At 39.3% G+C, this 16,363-nt stretch overlaps 1 protein-coding gene across 1 annotated transcript in view; it reads left to right on the forward strand.

Annotated features, from left to right (window-relative positions):
* The window catches only part of LOC112463684, a 43,965-nt gene extending 38,377 nt beyond the window's left edge, over positions 1–5,588 (forward strand). Inside the window, exon 2 of the mRNA XM_025030192.1 lies at positions 5,254–5,588. Within this exon, the coding sequence (XP_024885960.1) occupies positions 5,254–5,475 (222 nt within the window). The 3' untranslated portion in view covers positions 5,476–5,588. The remainder of the gene's footprint in view (positions 1–5,253) is intronic.
* The last annotated feature ends 10,775 nt before the right edge of the window (positions 5,589–16,363 follow it).

A 16,363-nucleotide genomic window follows, 5' to 3' on the forward strand; every position in this document is an offset into this window, starting at 1 on the left:
TGGCGCGATCACCCTTCACAGCGGAATTCCGGGAATAAACCGGAAACACCCACCCATTCTGCGCGCGCGAGATCTCATGAATTCTCGCGGCGATGAGTGTAGGGGTGATACGGGGTGGCCCCCGGCGCAATCAAAATGGAGCTCTTGTACATTGACTGTGCAACATATTCAGACTACTCGTGAATAATGGTCGTATCTTTGGCGTGGGACTAAAAATCGGCACTAAAAGTCGAGCGGCGTTGCAAAATAGAACGTGTAACATTAAACGGGGTAAAGTAAAATAGCGCGAGAAATTTTATTTAACTTCTTAACTTTTAAATTTTTTAAATCATCTGTTCACTAAAATTATAGCAATGTAAGATTAGAGTTGGTAATCTTGGATAATGAGAATGCGATAGAAATATAGAATACGTAGCACAGAAATTGCTTTTCAATTTCTGGCATATATTGTTTCTAGCATATTTTCGTATGTTATCAACACTATTATAATAATATGTTTATTATGAATTTTTATGTCTATTACAGGTCTTTGTAACAAATTAGCATTCCTACAAATTAATAATTACGAAATTTATAATATATATCAAAAATCGATTAATTCTCTTGTAAAGTCAATTCTTTTTCTAATCGCTTACACATCAGTTAAATGCACTGGTAAAAGTATCATCAGTTAATACGATAACTATCTACTAATTACAATTTTTAATTGACAAAGCAACCTTATTGAAAGTTGCATCCTTATTGAAAGAAAACTTTACACAATCACGAACGTGAAATGTAACTCCAAGAAATATTTGGCGTATTTGGAAAACAGCAACGGATGCTTCGACAGCGCAGCGAGAGAAAAAAAGCCCTACGGAATTCCGTAAGAACCGGAGGGTGGCTGGTGAAGGGTGGCACGCAGCCCGTCGTCAAAATGGACGGGCTAAGCCCGTATAAGTCTAACGGGATTTTCGATCGTAGGTGGGCGGGTGAGTGCAGGCCGCAGTCCGGGGATGAGAAGGAGTAAAACCGAGGGGGTGAGTGCGATAGAAAGGGTGAGAAAGGGACAGAGAGAGAAATAGAGCAGGTAAGGGGAGTCCTTCAAGATGGCGGCTATAAGGGATGGTTTAGGGCGCGTGAGGGTTGCGGGTGAGGCAATATATCAGAGGAAGACCCTTCTCGAGGGTTGCTTCGCTTCCGACCGTGGTGGCCGTTACCACCCCCTTTTCTCGTACTCCCCCTTTTTACTTCTCCTTCCTCTACTCCGTTTTCCTTGCCACCTTCTCCTCCTCCTTCTCCTCTTCCTCCCTATTTCTCCCGCATCTTTTCTCACTCCCGTCTCTGGCACCCACTCGATCACGACCACCCCCTTAACTCGGCCCCGTACAGCCCCCGGGTCCGTTCTCTAAAGTATAAACGTCACTGGAGACTGATGGAAATGGACGAGATGAGGGGGAAACGGACGATCGGGAAATGGTAGAAAATCGAATGGGGGAGGAAGAAAATACGAAGAACCAAGGGATCCCGTCGCTGTTAAGGGGGAGGGAATTGGAAATTCGCCTGATCCTTACATAGTAACTGCTTTATTTTTTAGGTGAAGAGATATTCGAAATAAAGCACATTAGAAACATACTGCCAAATATCGACGAGGCTAGGATTTCGACTATTGATTGCGAGTATCGAAGATATAAAATGTCTTTTAATGCACACGTGAATTTTCAATGTTTTAGAGATTGTTTCATGTCATTTCATGTAATTAATCAATTTCTAATATGATATGATTATTTAAAAGGAGATCATTGTCACTATTTTAATATAAATGATTATTTTTAACAATAAAATGTATTAAAAATGTGTTTTAGCTGTTGAAACGACTTCAGTATTGTCATAAATAATAAAATTATTTTTTATAAAGCTAACATTAAACTTTTATGCACTCTTATCGTTATGTATCTATTGTTTATTATTAATAGCGGCGGAGAGATATGTTTCAATGCTTAATAAGTACATATTATAGATATATAATAGATATTTATTCTATCTTATAATGAAATACAGAAGGAGATAAAACGTACTTTGCTGAGTAAACACGTGACATAAATTTTTCCGTAATTCTGCGTAAAGAATGAACATCACGAGTCGGTTCCTTTCTACTTTGAATTGAGCTCAAGATGAAAGTGCAACTTGCCTCGCGTTTCGAGCATAGAAAACGCGATGTTTAAGTACCCTGAGACGCCCGCATTTTCCCGCCTCGTGGCTCAAAACGAGCGGTAATGAACGTCGATTTTTTTTGCTTAGCCACGTTTTGCGCTCGCGCCTCCTTGCGCACCTTTTTCTGTAATGTTCGCGGAAGGGATAAAACGGATACCTATAATTAAGTAAAAAATGCTAAAAGTTATTTTTTTTCCACTAATTAATTTTTGGAAATTTCCTTGTTTTGACTGGCCTTCTATTCAAATTAAATTACAATTAATTTCAGCAAATTAAAAAAATTAATTGTTTGTGCTTCGTGAAGTAGTAATAAAATTTTCGGTGCTCGCATAAAAATGTACAAATTATAAGCATAACAATTTATCGTGAGTGTAAAAATATTGGATTATTTTTGCAAAAATAAAATACTTTCTTCTCTTCTTCCTTATTGTCTTACTTAACAGTATAACTGTTACAGGAAAAATGATAAAAGGATCTTCCTTGGAGAACTGGCTTTCTTAACTTGCTAGTCTCACTAGGAAAATTCTTTTTCCGATACAAATCGCTATTCTTAGTCGTCTAGGCACAGTTCGAATAGATCTCTCTTTTATTCCCGACTTTTCCTGTCTTCAACTCACACGAAATGTATAAGAATTGCAGAAATGCAAGTTGCATGTAAAATATAAATATATGGAGAATATCTGTATAAATATCTACATGTAATATATGTAAATATGTAAGAAAACATTTACTTTTTCTAATAACTGAATAACATGACAGATTAGCTAGATCAGATATAGAAGATTGTATATATTAAAATACTATTAAAGAGATAAAGTTATTTAATTTTAAGTAAAAAATTTTGTCATTTATTAACAGTTCAAAAACTTAATTTGCTAAATATTTAACTCGAAAATTGTTAGTGACCTGAAAAGATAAGTTTCAGAATTTAATATTACAATTTAGAGCAAGAAATTTGAAACATCTATTACGAGAAATAAGAAACTCGATTATATTTTTTTAAATTGATCATGTTTCTTTTTTCAATGTAAGGAGAATACACGCATGAAAACAGGACCAAGAACCGAGAGAAGAATGCTAAAATCGTTACGCAACGCAAACATGATAAAAAGTTACAGACATACAAAAAACTCTGCAAGGTATAAAAGAAATGACGTTAGTGAACAACTCGCTTCTTCCATTCACTGTCTCTTTTATTCCTTGAATACATCAAGAAGCGCAGCCGCGAAGCGAAACGGGAAAAAGAAAACGACGCGACGAAAGACACGACGAAAGTGAAAAGCTCGCGGTAAATATCGAGCGTGTAATTTACTCTTTAAAGAACACTCGAACGATAATTAAGCCGACCTGCCAGCGCCGTGCCAGGAAGCTGGAAAAAGCGAGCAGGAATACTTGAACGGATGGAGTGAGGAAGAAAAGTAGAGTGCGGAAATATAAGGGGAGGAAAAATAGAGAGAGATTAATGCAAAGAAAGAAAAACGAAGAAAAATAAAAAAGAGAGAGAAATGATGAAGGAAAATGAGAAAAGGGATGCAAAGACTGTTGTAAGGAGAACAGGCGCAACTTAAAAAAAATCTTGTCTGGTTTTCTTTCGTGAGCATGGCCTGCAACGATACGTGAACTGCTTTTAATTAGCAACCAGGTTGTACTTGGAAAAAAAGCTAAAATATATAAGTATCAAGAATTAAATTAAGCACATGACAAACGAAGCTAGGCCAATTAAGATAAGAAAGACTCACAATGATATTGTGTAACAGACTGCAACTGTTTACTGCAGACTTATAAAAATTTCGACATTGTCTATACAACGTAAAATGTTAGTCGCTTTACTACACTTGGCACTATTGCCAATTTAACGGCCAGAAGAGGAAAAAGATATAATATTGACCTTTCTTACTTACAAATGTCAGTTGTTCGCGTTTACTTCGAAAAATTTGCTGATTAACATCTCAAGAATACATTCGATTTTTGGCACATTTCTTTCTGTTGTAATAAATCATGAACACATTTTTGGAGTAATATCATTATTCAATTTTCGTTGACAAGTTATATCAGACGAACACGTTTTCGAAGTAATATCATTATCCAATTTTCAAGTATTATCAGAAATACACATACAATTCATTACTTACATTCATTAGTGTTATAAGAATTTAGAAAATCGATATAATTCTCATGTTTATTTGGAATTTTAATTCTCTACAATTGCTTTTAATAATTAATTATTCTTTACACATGTTATTAAAAATACTGTATCCATGATATTTCATTTATTTTACGCATAATTTTAAATATTTTTTAAGCAATTCATTACTATCAATAAGTAAAAATTTATTTATTCACAATTTGGTTGTTCGTGCCACCTGAGAAAATATTTCAACGTCTTAAGAGACGGGATAGCAGTCTAATAAATAAATGAATGCAGTCTAACTCTTCGCCTAAATAAATAAAAGCAGACCGAAAGGGTGTCGACTCCATGCATTTCTCCCCTTTTTTGCGCGGGGGTGGGCGAGCCGGAGCAGCAACAGCAGCAGCAGCAGCAGCAGCAGCAGCAACAGCGACAACGGCTGCGACGGGAGGGTGAGTCGTACTCAGCGACGTTTTATACGTCGTCGGGTTTCATGCGGCGGGGTAATTTTTTTATTAGCTTGAAAACCACTCGACCCGTCGTCGTCGTCGTCGTCGTCGTCGTCGTCGTCGTTGGCGTCATCGTCGACGTCGTCATCGTTGTGTCGCGCAGCATGTCGGTGAGATCTACCCTCCCCCCCCCCCCACCGAGAAAAAGATCGACTACTCCTCGCGCGCTCCTGTGTCTATGTTTTTACTCTTTTTCCTCCTACTGTTCTCCACACCACACACCGTTGCCACCCCAGTTTGCTCTTCGCGGATTAATCGCGACTTCTCCCCCCGTCCATATTTCGCCCGTCAAACAGTCAAAAGAACCACACATTCATTTGCTTTATTAAGTAGTTTTGCGCGAATTAAGAGCACACTCGCTCGCGGCTTTATTAACTCGCGCGTTCTCATCTTCTCTTACTCCCTTTTTCGTTTTTGTTTCAGTTTGCTATCCAACGAGAGATGAGACCAATTATGCGACACGACGATCGGCGCACAAGTACGAACATGAGTGTGGAACACATTGTTGAACTTGGAGTTATTTCGGATGGCAGACGGCCGATTTCGAAGACCGTTAATGTTAGGCACTCAGCGTGTCTGCGATATAATTATCACGAGCGCCAATTAAGTATTCTCGTTTGCGGTCGATTGCTCATTCGTTATTAATCGCGCACGTTTAATGCAATTTTCACCGACAGTTTTCGTTAGGCATGATCCTGAAGACCATTATACCATTACGAGGGTAATTAATTCCTTATTAATAGTCTTTCAAAAAAAAATACGCGCTATTAAATATTCACAATTATCTATTTACGGTAATCTTTAGCAAATTATTACTACTAAATATTAAGTACCTAAATTTCTTCAATTAAATATTTTTGGTGAATGATATACGACTTGCAAAAGAATTGTTCGCCACACCATCCCATCCTTAAGTGTGTAATCTGGCGCGCGAATGGCAAATTTCAGCTTCGGCAAATTCCGGAGGAAAATTAAGGTACTTTTTCTCGACAGGTTAAAGTGTCAAGAACTTAAGACCTCGCGAGCAACCCCTCCTCGGGGTGTCGAGACTGCTTAGAAACTCTTAAAGGGTAATAAACTTGTTTCACGTGCACGCGTCGCTTATTATAACGAGTTTGAGAAATGCCGACAGGTTCTTCTGTTCAAGATATTCAGGTTACCAAACAGGATTGCAAAACGTGAACTCAAACGTTAACGCGGACTCTTGTATTTCTCGTGTTATTTATGTAAACGACATATAACAATCGCTGTACATAATATTCTTTACTCCGCGCAAAATATCGTATAAAAAAATGATGTTTATGTTTCCGTTTGTAGCTCAATCTCAGAAACGTGTGAAGTTAAACGATCCTCGCGGTTTTCGAGAGGTACGCGGGCTTCCCTTCGCGCGACAAAATGAGACCCGATGCGCGCGATCGTGTCAGAGTCATAGGAACGGAAGCCATCCTACGGAGGGCCCTCCGGTATTAATGCGAAGGAGAAGCCCTCGGTTCCCCGATTCTCCCAATCACTGGCATAAATAAATCGTGCTTCCCGTCTATTCCTTCGCCGTCGGCCCGGAATCCCCGCCACTCGATCAGGCATCGCGTATACGCCGTCAGCGTGCATAAGAAGAAAAAGGAAAGTGATCGGATGGGACGATTGTGCCGCTTCCCGCGATCGGATCGGAGATCTGTCGTTAAGCCGCGCTTACTCTCTGCCAGTCCCGCGGAACGATGTGTAATCAGGCCGACGTTCCCGATTTATTTGAGACAGCTTTATCACCGCCGCCGCGACCGTACAATACGGCCGATATATCGACGACGATAAAGGAGATATATTTTTGCACTTTCTCCCGGGTGACACATCGTATACGCGACGCTCTCGCCTCGCTCGCGAAACAGATTTATCGCCGTTTCCGTGATGTGCATACTATTAACGTATTATATTAGCGAATGTGGATGGTGCACATATCTTTATTTATAAATTACTTTCTCAGTTATGTCTTTTTTTTTTTAAATCGTCCTTGCTTTAATATACATTTCTTCCCAGATGCAGATTTCTTTATCTGATTGTAGGATTACTTTTAGACATTATCATTTTAGCGATATTTTAAAAAGCATTCATTTATGCCACATTTTAGCGCGCGCTATTGACGTCGAATAGTGAAAGTAATTTAACGAAATGCCGTAAATTGGAACATGAGAAGGCAACTATATGAAATCCCGAGGCGAATTCTTAGGGGGGAAGGGTTCTTGGTACGACGCTTAAGCATGGACTTTAACCATTAGTCTACGAGCCATTAACTAAATTATGCAAGCACCGCCGAACTCCTGCAAACGTAGCACGCGTAAACTTCAGCCATCGCGTTGGGATCCGGATCGATCGAATTATTCATACCATCCACATATGCTGCTCTAACTTACGTTCATCATTAGCCCTTCGCGACCTAGTACGAAGTTTCGCAGTTATTTTTGCTCGTAAGCTCCGCGTAATAGATACCGCATGTACATTATAATGAATCACGTTAAAATGAATATCAACGTACGTCGTTGTTCGGTTTCTCGTGCGTTTTATATTATTATAGATCTTGAAAAGTATCTTGAACGTATTACTGTGCTTTGGTGTGTGAATAAATTAGGAATACTATTACGAATAAACGCAATTAAGAAACTTGTCCATGTGACCATTACTTTGCTTAGAGTCTTTTGCGGCGTATGTCTTTCAAGAGAGGCAATTTATCAGAGGTAGTTCGAACACGAATTGATTCTGGATTTATTTACAGCATATCCCGTCCGAGTTTTTTAATTACGAGAAACTAAAAGCCCCCAAAGTTGGACTCGACCCCGAGAATGTCCCGCTAGTGCACAGGTGTGGGTCACGAGAGAGTCGTTAACGCGCAGCCTTAACTTAACTCCCGGCGATTAATCTCCCCACGCTAATTATTTAACCGGTTACCGGGAGAGTCCCGAACGGTCGAATAACGGCGTTCCGTTATCGGATGTATAGCAGGATCGTTCGAGTGGAGTGGTGGCAGCGGGGGGTGCGGGGCAGAGGCATCAGTAGCGAGTAGGGGGGTTTAGGGGGGTGAGGTCTTGAGGTTCGGTCGCGCTTACGAGGATACGCTTGCACGAGGGGTTGGGATCTCGCGCAAGAGTAAATTGATTAGAATTAAAGGGTTGGCTGGCAGGTGCTGCTACGGAGGCTGTTGCAGACCTACCCGAGGAAGAAGAGACCTCGAGAGGAGAGCGAGTAGCGGCGAGGAAGAGCCACGTCGCGAGAGGAACGGAGGGAATCCCAAGCCAAGAGGGAAAAGCAGCAGGACGTGGGAGGGAAAGAGGGGGCGAAGGTACAACGGTGACCACAGCCTCGACGCTGATTGGTCGAGTCAAGTTTGTGGCAAGATGGCTGGCTGGCTGGCTGTTGCCACCGCCGTTGCCGCAGCTACTGCTTCTGCTTCTGCTTCTGCTTCTGCTACTCTATACTCACGTCGTCCTCCCTTTCTAGTCCTCGCGCCCACCATTACCCCCCTTACCGCCTCAACCCTTCCTCCGGCTCTACGGCCGCGCTGCCGTAGTTCCCTTCTACGCGTCTCTAAGATGCTTTACCTATGTGCCAAATAGATGTATGTACGTGTACACGCCTGTTCGAAACAATGCCGGGCGTGCAACCACCCTCGCGCGCTCGCCCACTACCCTTTCTCCGGCCCACCACCCTCCGCGTCGCGCCCCCTGCCCTCTTCCACGAGGCTGCCACCATCCTTACGTGCCACACCAACCCTTACCGCTACCTATACGCTCTACCGCCGACCACCCACATCGCCCGTCTCTTCCTCCGGCCACCCCACCCTCCCCCTCCCCCCGTCACCCACAGCTCTCCATCTCAACTCTGTGAGCACGGCGTCACTGCTTCTACCATCCGCAACGCACACCACCACCCACCCTCCTTTCACCCATCACGTACGCCGTCCTTCTCTCCCCTTTACGTACCTTTCTCTTTCCCTTTCTGTTTCCACTTCCGTCTTCCTCAAACGCCCGATCCAATCCACCCGACCCGACGGGTAAGACCGTACGGTGCCGTAAGTACGGGAACACCGGCGCGGTCTCTCAAAGAGAATGCGATAATACGAAGAACTTCGACTAATGAGTTAATAGTTGGTGCCTCGCGTTACCGGCAGTACCGGGAAGTACTTTATTCGACGTCGCCGGGAGCAACGAGATTATAACGCGGCGGAGTGGGTGTGAGTGAAGCCACACTCACACACACACACACACACATACACATACATATTACGCGCGCGCGTACATCGCGTGTATACACACAGCCACACGCTCGCTGATATCCGGAAGAAGTATATGCGTAACGGCACTGTCGACAGCGAGCAAGACCGTTGAGAAAATTCGTCCGACATAATCAGACGACTATCTCGTTTCCGTCGCCCACCTTCCGAGTCCTTCAAGTCGTGCCGATCTCTCTCTCCTCAGCCTTGAACGACTTTTCCTCTTCTTTGCCCGCAAGGTCGCCCGCGGCGGCAGCTGATTTACTGTCGGCGCGCGCCGCTGACGCCGATCGAAGCGGCGTTCATAATCGCGCCCTCGCCTCGTGCTAATTAACAGGCCTTCGGATCCTTCGCAACTCTCGCGGCCGAAACGAGGGTAAAAAGTAACTAATGGGTAATGCCGGCTAATGGAAAAAACTGGGGTTGACATTTTGATTGTTTCTTCTCATTGACTCACGCGCGCGACCCGAGGCTATATAAAACGTTATAATTAATATATAAATAAACATATCGATGACTTTCAACCCTAGCTAGCGCCACACTTCTTTTCGAATCCTTAATTCACCACACTCCGATCCGTGAGACCGCTCGACTTTGTCGCACTGTCATTTTCTAATTAATATCCGCTTATAATGTGTAGGAATTGGAAATACAGAGTCTGAATAAGAGATTTATGATAATATCAGGTCAAGAAAATGATTTGAGTTTAAATTGAATTTATTATAAGGAAACTAGAAAATTTTATGTTATCATGTGAAAACTAGAAAACCGAAAAACGTTTAGCGGTCCAATGGACCGGAATGTGGCGAGCTAAGGTTAACTTCAAACTTTGTAAGAATTTGCGCCAAACAACACAATAGTTATATTTGTGATTGTATCAATAAATAACAAGCTATTTCCCGACCATAATCTTGATCAATTCCGAAGTTTTTTTTGGAAAAATTTTAAAAAAGGTTGGCAGATTATTTTTATTAACAAAGAAAAGCGAATTAGAATCGTTCCGCTATCATTTATATTAATACGAACACATGCGAGATTCTTTTTATTAACAAAGAAAAGCGAATTAGAATCGTTCCGCTATCATTCATATTAATGCGAACACATGCGAGATTCCTTTCAGTTTGACGAATATATCCGGTGAGGGAAGACGAACGCGGCGTTCAGAGAGCCTTCTTTGGTTTAAACGTCGCGGAAAAATTCACGCCTCGAGATTCTCTCGTGACAACAAAAAGGAACGGCGCGAACTTGCCCGCTCCATAACCGTTCGCGTAGAGAAAAGTGCAACCAATAATTTTATTTTCCGCGATAAAGCACGGCGCTCGCGTGGCGTCGCCAAAGCGCGGGGGTGGCGCGTGGGCCACCATGAGGGATACGGGATTGGGGTGCGACGGGGGCAAGCCGCGTATCTTTAGTAAGTAAACAGAGCGCCTTATGAATTTTAAGCAGCACGACGGAGAGAGTACCAGAGTCTCTCTCTGCAGCTCGCTTATTTTCGTCATCTCTCTTTATCTTCTCTTCACACGCTCTTTTTCTCTCTCACCTTTTTTCACTTCTCTCTCTTTCCTCCATATCTCCCAGCACCCTCCGTCGCTCGTTTTCACTCGCTTTTTCTCCTTTGAGGCGACCTCTTATATGCACGAACCGAGACGGTGAAGAAGGGCAACGTAATTTAGAAAAGTAGATGCACCAAGATTGTGTAAGCGGCGTTCTTTTCCTTCGGCTTGGCGGTCAAAACATGAAGATGATGACATAGGCAACGAGGTCGTTACTCCGTGTTACTTGAAGAGCGATCCGTCGCGAGATTCTCTCTTTTGCACGTAAAGAATATCTTTGTCAATAACTACAAGATAAAATATTATTACTAATAATCACGTTAATTATTTTCAAAAGTTGTTTAATATAATTTAATATAGGAAGATGATATATATGTATATATAGCTGTACCTGAAAAGTAAAGAATCTTTTCATTATTATAAATGTAGAGAAAACAGGGTTTAAAGTTTATTATTTCTATGAAAATTTCCAATACGACTTCTCCTAAACATTGTATTTTAAGAACTAGTAATAATGAACATTGACAAAAACTGGCGATGACTTTTTACCTCTAAAGTACAGATATATAAATTATATTTTATTTTGTATCTCCCTCTCCCCTTCTTTCAATTCCCCGGCGCTTTAGCAGACCGTGATTTCCGCAATTATTCGCACCTACATCAGAACCTGCTGCTCGACGAAGCAATTCTGCGCACGATGGAGAAAAGTATTCTCGTACTGACAGAATTCGTTCGCGAGACAACGACAAAGCCTCGGGATTTGCGTCGTCTCACGATTGTGGGCGGTCACGCCGTTGTTTTGATATTGATCTCCGGATAGGACAGCGTCGTCGTCTAAGCATTCTAATGGCAAGGGATCGGGATTCTGCGCGCTGCGAGGCGCACGTGCTTCTAATGATTTTAGTGTACCGTGGTATACCCTCACTGGCAATATATAGGCGGGCACGTATAGCCACGTATCGTATCCACGTTACCGGGGCGCGGTGTAATATGTCCTGGAGAAGCCCGAAGGGGTGGGTGCCAAAGGAGGGTGGGAAGGAGGCACTCCCCGGGACGGTCTTGCGGGATTCTTAATGGCGAAGGGCCTCCGAGGTAACACTACGGCTATTAAACGCAGACCCTACCACTTCGTCTTCTCTTCCGACACACACTCTCCCCATATACGTATCTCTCCTCATCCTCTTCCGTGCAAACCCCGATATATAGTTTCAGACTTTGCGACCCAAAATTTCGATAGGAAACTAGTGGAAAGTGTACAGAAAGAGTTTAGTTTCCGTAACATTCTTGCGAGAATCGATTAACTTTGATCGATTTTATCTTATGAGAATTCAGAATTGCCATGAAGAATTATGCAGAATTATTTTCACAAGTTTTGCTGTTGCTGTTAAGCAACACAATTGCACAGCTATTAAATAAGTGCAAGTTTTTTACAGCTTTATAGCCAATAATTTTCTCGTTGAATGAAGATAATAAAAGTCGATCTTATAGAATAAGATTTTAACTAATTTCTAATTAATAAAGTTCGCAAATAAAAGACAAAACAATTGAAATGTAGCTAGAGAACTTGAGTTCGCAAGAAAACGATAAAAAAAAACGTTGGGCAGTGAAACGAGCCTGCAAGTAAAATTACAGTCACGCGTGAAAGATTCGAGAGGAACGGGATTCGGGAGTGGCGTGCAGGCGCGGCGCGGCGTAGGTTGCTACGGGGGGTAAGTAAGGAAAATGTAAGCCTGGATCAACCGCGCTCATCCCCTTTGGCGTCGGCGTTTGACGCGACCGCTGAAATTTTTACTTCGTTCGATTTGGTCTTTCGGTGAGATTCTCCCCGTCCTCTGATTGGTGGACCCTGGCCACGCCCTGCCACGTAAGGGTGACTCGCTCGCCCGAGCACTATCAACCCTTATGTAGATATGCCCGATGCGAGCACACTTATGTGTGCCGGCACGCGTACACATGTGTATACGCGTTTATTTGCGGATGTATGCGTCTATGTGTGTATAAGTACGTGTGCGTATACGTGTGAGGCCGCAGACTTCACGGGTACATACGTGAATACATACGGCCGATACATAAGCATAGGGATGTATATACCGGGTGGGGTTCCCGTTCGAGAGACGGCAGTGGGCTTTCGATACGACACGGTCGATCGAACGGCTCGTATTTTCGGTATCGAGGCGTTATCTCTCGGGAAGATAAGCGTGCACCACAGGATGCCTGAAAAATATTTCGACACCGTTTACCGGTGACTGCATGCACTTATGCACGTATGCACAGGTACATACGAGGAGTGTGTCTGAGATAGCATTGCAGAGATTGTCGATAGGACAGAGAAAAAATTTCATGCGAAACAGTTATGCCTTATACCTACTTTGGAATTCAGATATCGGATTAATATTTTTAAAAATTTTATACGAAAGTTTAGCCCAACAAATTATCTACTTTATAATAATTACATTTACATCATGATGCAATAATCATGAGAGAAAAAGAGAGAGAGTACGCTTCTCTGTGTACATCACGTTAAGAGAGAGAGAGAGAGAGAGAGAGAGAGAGAAAAAAACAATTTGACAAACTATATTAATATGATATAAGAAATTAATTTCTAATTTGAATAAATCCAAATCTCGATAACATATATTCTTCTAAAAATTAATTATCTCCATTCAAATTTAAAAAATGATGTACAATAATTCTGCAATATCCATATATTATTGTTACAAATAATGCGAAAGATCCGTATAAGTCATACGTTCGTTAGCTTGTAAGTGAAGTAACGCATTCAAAGTACCCAGACAAATTCTATTATTTTTACTTTCGACCACTGAAGTGGGACAGCTCGTATATGTAACACACCACGAGAAACAATAATTAGCGACGTTAACGTATAAGCAATGATAATATATTGCCCGGATGCACGTCGCGTTGTGTTCATATATATTTCGAGAATGAATTCCATGTATAAAAATGGGGAAATCTCAATGCGAAATTATATATATATATATATATATATTTATATATATATATATATATATATATATATCTAGATCGGGTGATTTAATTTTCGGGTACACCCACCTAACGTTCACCACGCCAAGTTTAGCTTCCCTGTATTTAATTACATAGCGTATGCTATCTCATTCAGCGTTGCTATTCCGTAGTAATCGTACGATATATTTAATATTTATGCGATTCCATGTATTGATTTGTTACAGATCTATCTACATTGTGACATTTGCCAAAATTAGATACATCGAAACTTCACACATTTCCCTCACTTTAATTATTTACATTGATAATTCTTTTAAAATTGATTTAAATAATAGTATCAGTAAACTATATCATATATTAAATTTTATTACTTTAAAAGATTCCAATTATTAAAATTTTATGGCTTTAGTTTTAACACAGACTAATATGTATGTATTATATATTTATTATATGTTCTCACCCCCATATGTAGCTGTCATAATTATCTATTATAATTTAATTAATCTAGCTATTATAATTCAATTACACATGTAGATTAATACTTATTGTTAGATGTAATTACATAAATGTAATTATATATGTGTAATTTACATATATAATTAAATTATTATTATATGGATAATTAATAAATGATAAATTACAAATGAAGCACAGGCTTGTCTCTTTTTGTATACTTAAGTATGTTTTATAAAATATGTATATACATATAATATATATCTTATAAAAATATGAAAATAACAAGCATTATGTAAATAATAATGTCATAAATATGCAATATTAAATAAACGATTATGCAGATATAAAAGTTAAAATATTATTTAAATAATTCTTTCTTTATCTTGTATGAATTTGTGTACAATAACTTTTAATATGTGATAAGATAGCCGTTATAATAGAATAACCATTAAATCAAATATATATATATATATGAAAACGACGTGCCAGATTATTGCGACTTACAAAGATTATTAATTATTATAGAATATTTTCTATATATGTGTTAAAGGAAAGAAATTTATCTTTTTAATTAAGGAATATTAATAAAAAATAAACTTCATCTTTGGCTATCCTGTTCTTATACATATATATTATAGCCTTTTTCTTATTCTTTCTCTATTTCTTTATTCTTCTCATCAGATTATATGCTTTTATTCTTTCTCAAGTATTTATACTATTGCTCGTAAAAATGTTTGTATGCGGATGTATATAGGGGTGTATAAATATATGTAAATATCCGCAGTATATTGAGCTCGGATCCGTGGGTTCGCTACAATAAGCCCAAATGACTGTGCGGATCAGTCATCCCTGCGGAACCGCAGATTCCTAGCAATCACGTAAAGTGCCATCTAGACCTACGATCATCATTCGGAACCTTGTAATGAACAACTTGCTATACCGATAATGACATTATTTTGACTGCGACGTGTCCCTTGGAAATAAATGCAAACTCGATGAATAACTCGGTGAATTCATATTATTCATAAATCTTATACGAATATGATTATGAATCACGAATTACGAATCGCGTAATCTGGCGCAAACTTTAGGATTAAGAAATTTTGATATTGGACACTTTCTTTATACTCTAAGATTTTATTCTTGAAGTGACTTTCAAAGTTTGCGAGTTGTGAAATCTATCTTATCTTCCCGCAGATGCCTCTTAAATAGCAATATCGAATTACTTATTATTAATAAATCATATCTAGAGAAACTAATTTATTCTTTTTAAGGCAACGGATGTATAGAATGCTTTATTCTTATACATATATGTAGACCTTCGTATTGTTATCAAATTGTATACAATTATCTGGATATATGGTAAGTATATTTAATAATTTGCCACACATCCGTTACCTCAATAAATATGTTATAATTCATCACTCACCGACCCTGATTCGCAACAGCGGAATTATATCTGCCACGTAGCTACGTTGAATCTGTAACATACAAACATAAAATTCATATTAAAATAGTGTTAAAAAAACCCAATGTTTTAAAACATAATTCCTATGACATCAAACCTTTTATTTATCATTCAATTAGATATTTATTTAAATAATTATTTTTCTAAAAAGATCTTTACAATAATGAGCTTTTATAAAATTTCAAATTACCACTTTCTTTCTAATTATTATTTCTAAATTATTGTGAAATAAAGCGATTCAAGAATAAACAGGAAAAAAGTTGCTCCTACACAAATAAATAATATTTACCGCAAAGTTGTTCCGCTGGTGCCTGATGCCTCTCTCAGGCCTCCTCCTCCTCTCAGGCTGTCCTCTCGGATTGTCAGCACTCTCGATGCGACACTTTCCGCGTCGTTATCTTCTGTAACATATAAATAAATGATTTGATATTAAATCATTCTTATACGCATCAAACTTCTTATTCATAATTTAATTACACTTTTATTTAAATAATTATACATTTTCAGAAAGATATCTTTACAAAAATAAATTCTTATAAAATTTCAAATTACTTATTTTTTTTTAATTATTATTTCAAAATCATGATAAAATAAAACGACTCAAGTATCTGTAATTAAGTATTCTGTAATATACAAACATAAAAATCAAATTAAAAACGGCGCTCAAAATAATCAATAATTCAAAAGATAATGACATGTATAGAATATCTTAATAACTTTTTATAATATTTATTAAATTATAAATTTTCCAAAAAGGATCTGCATAAGAATAAATTTTTATAAAACTTTAGATTAATTCTTTTTCTCTAA

This window comes from Temnothorax curvispinosus, unplaced genomic scaffold (assembly GCF_003070985.1).
Source record: "Temnothorax curvispinosus isolate PA1 unplaced genomic scaffold, ASM307098v1 QBEX01013556.1, whole genome shotgun sequence".
Taxonomy (NCBI): domain Eukaryota; kingdom Metazoa; phylum Arthropoda; class Insecta; order Hymenoptera; family Formicidae; genus Temnothorax; species Temnothorax curvispinosus.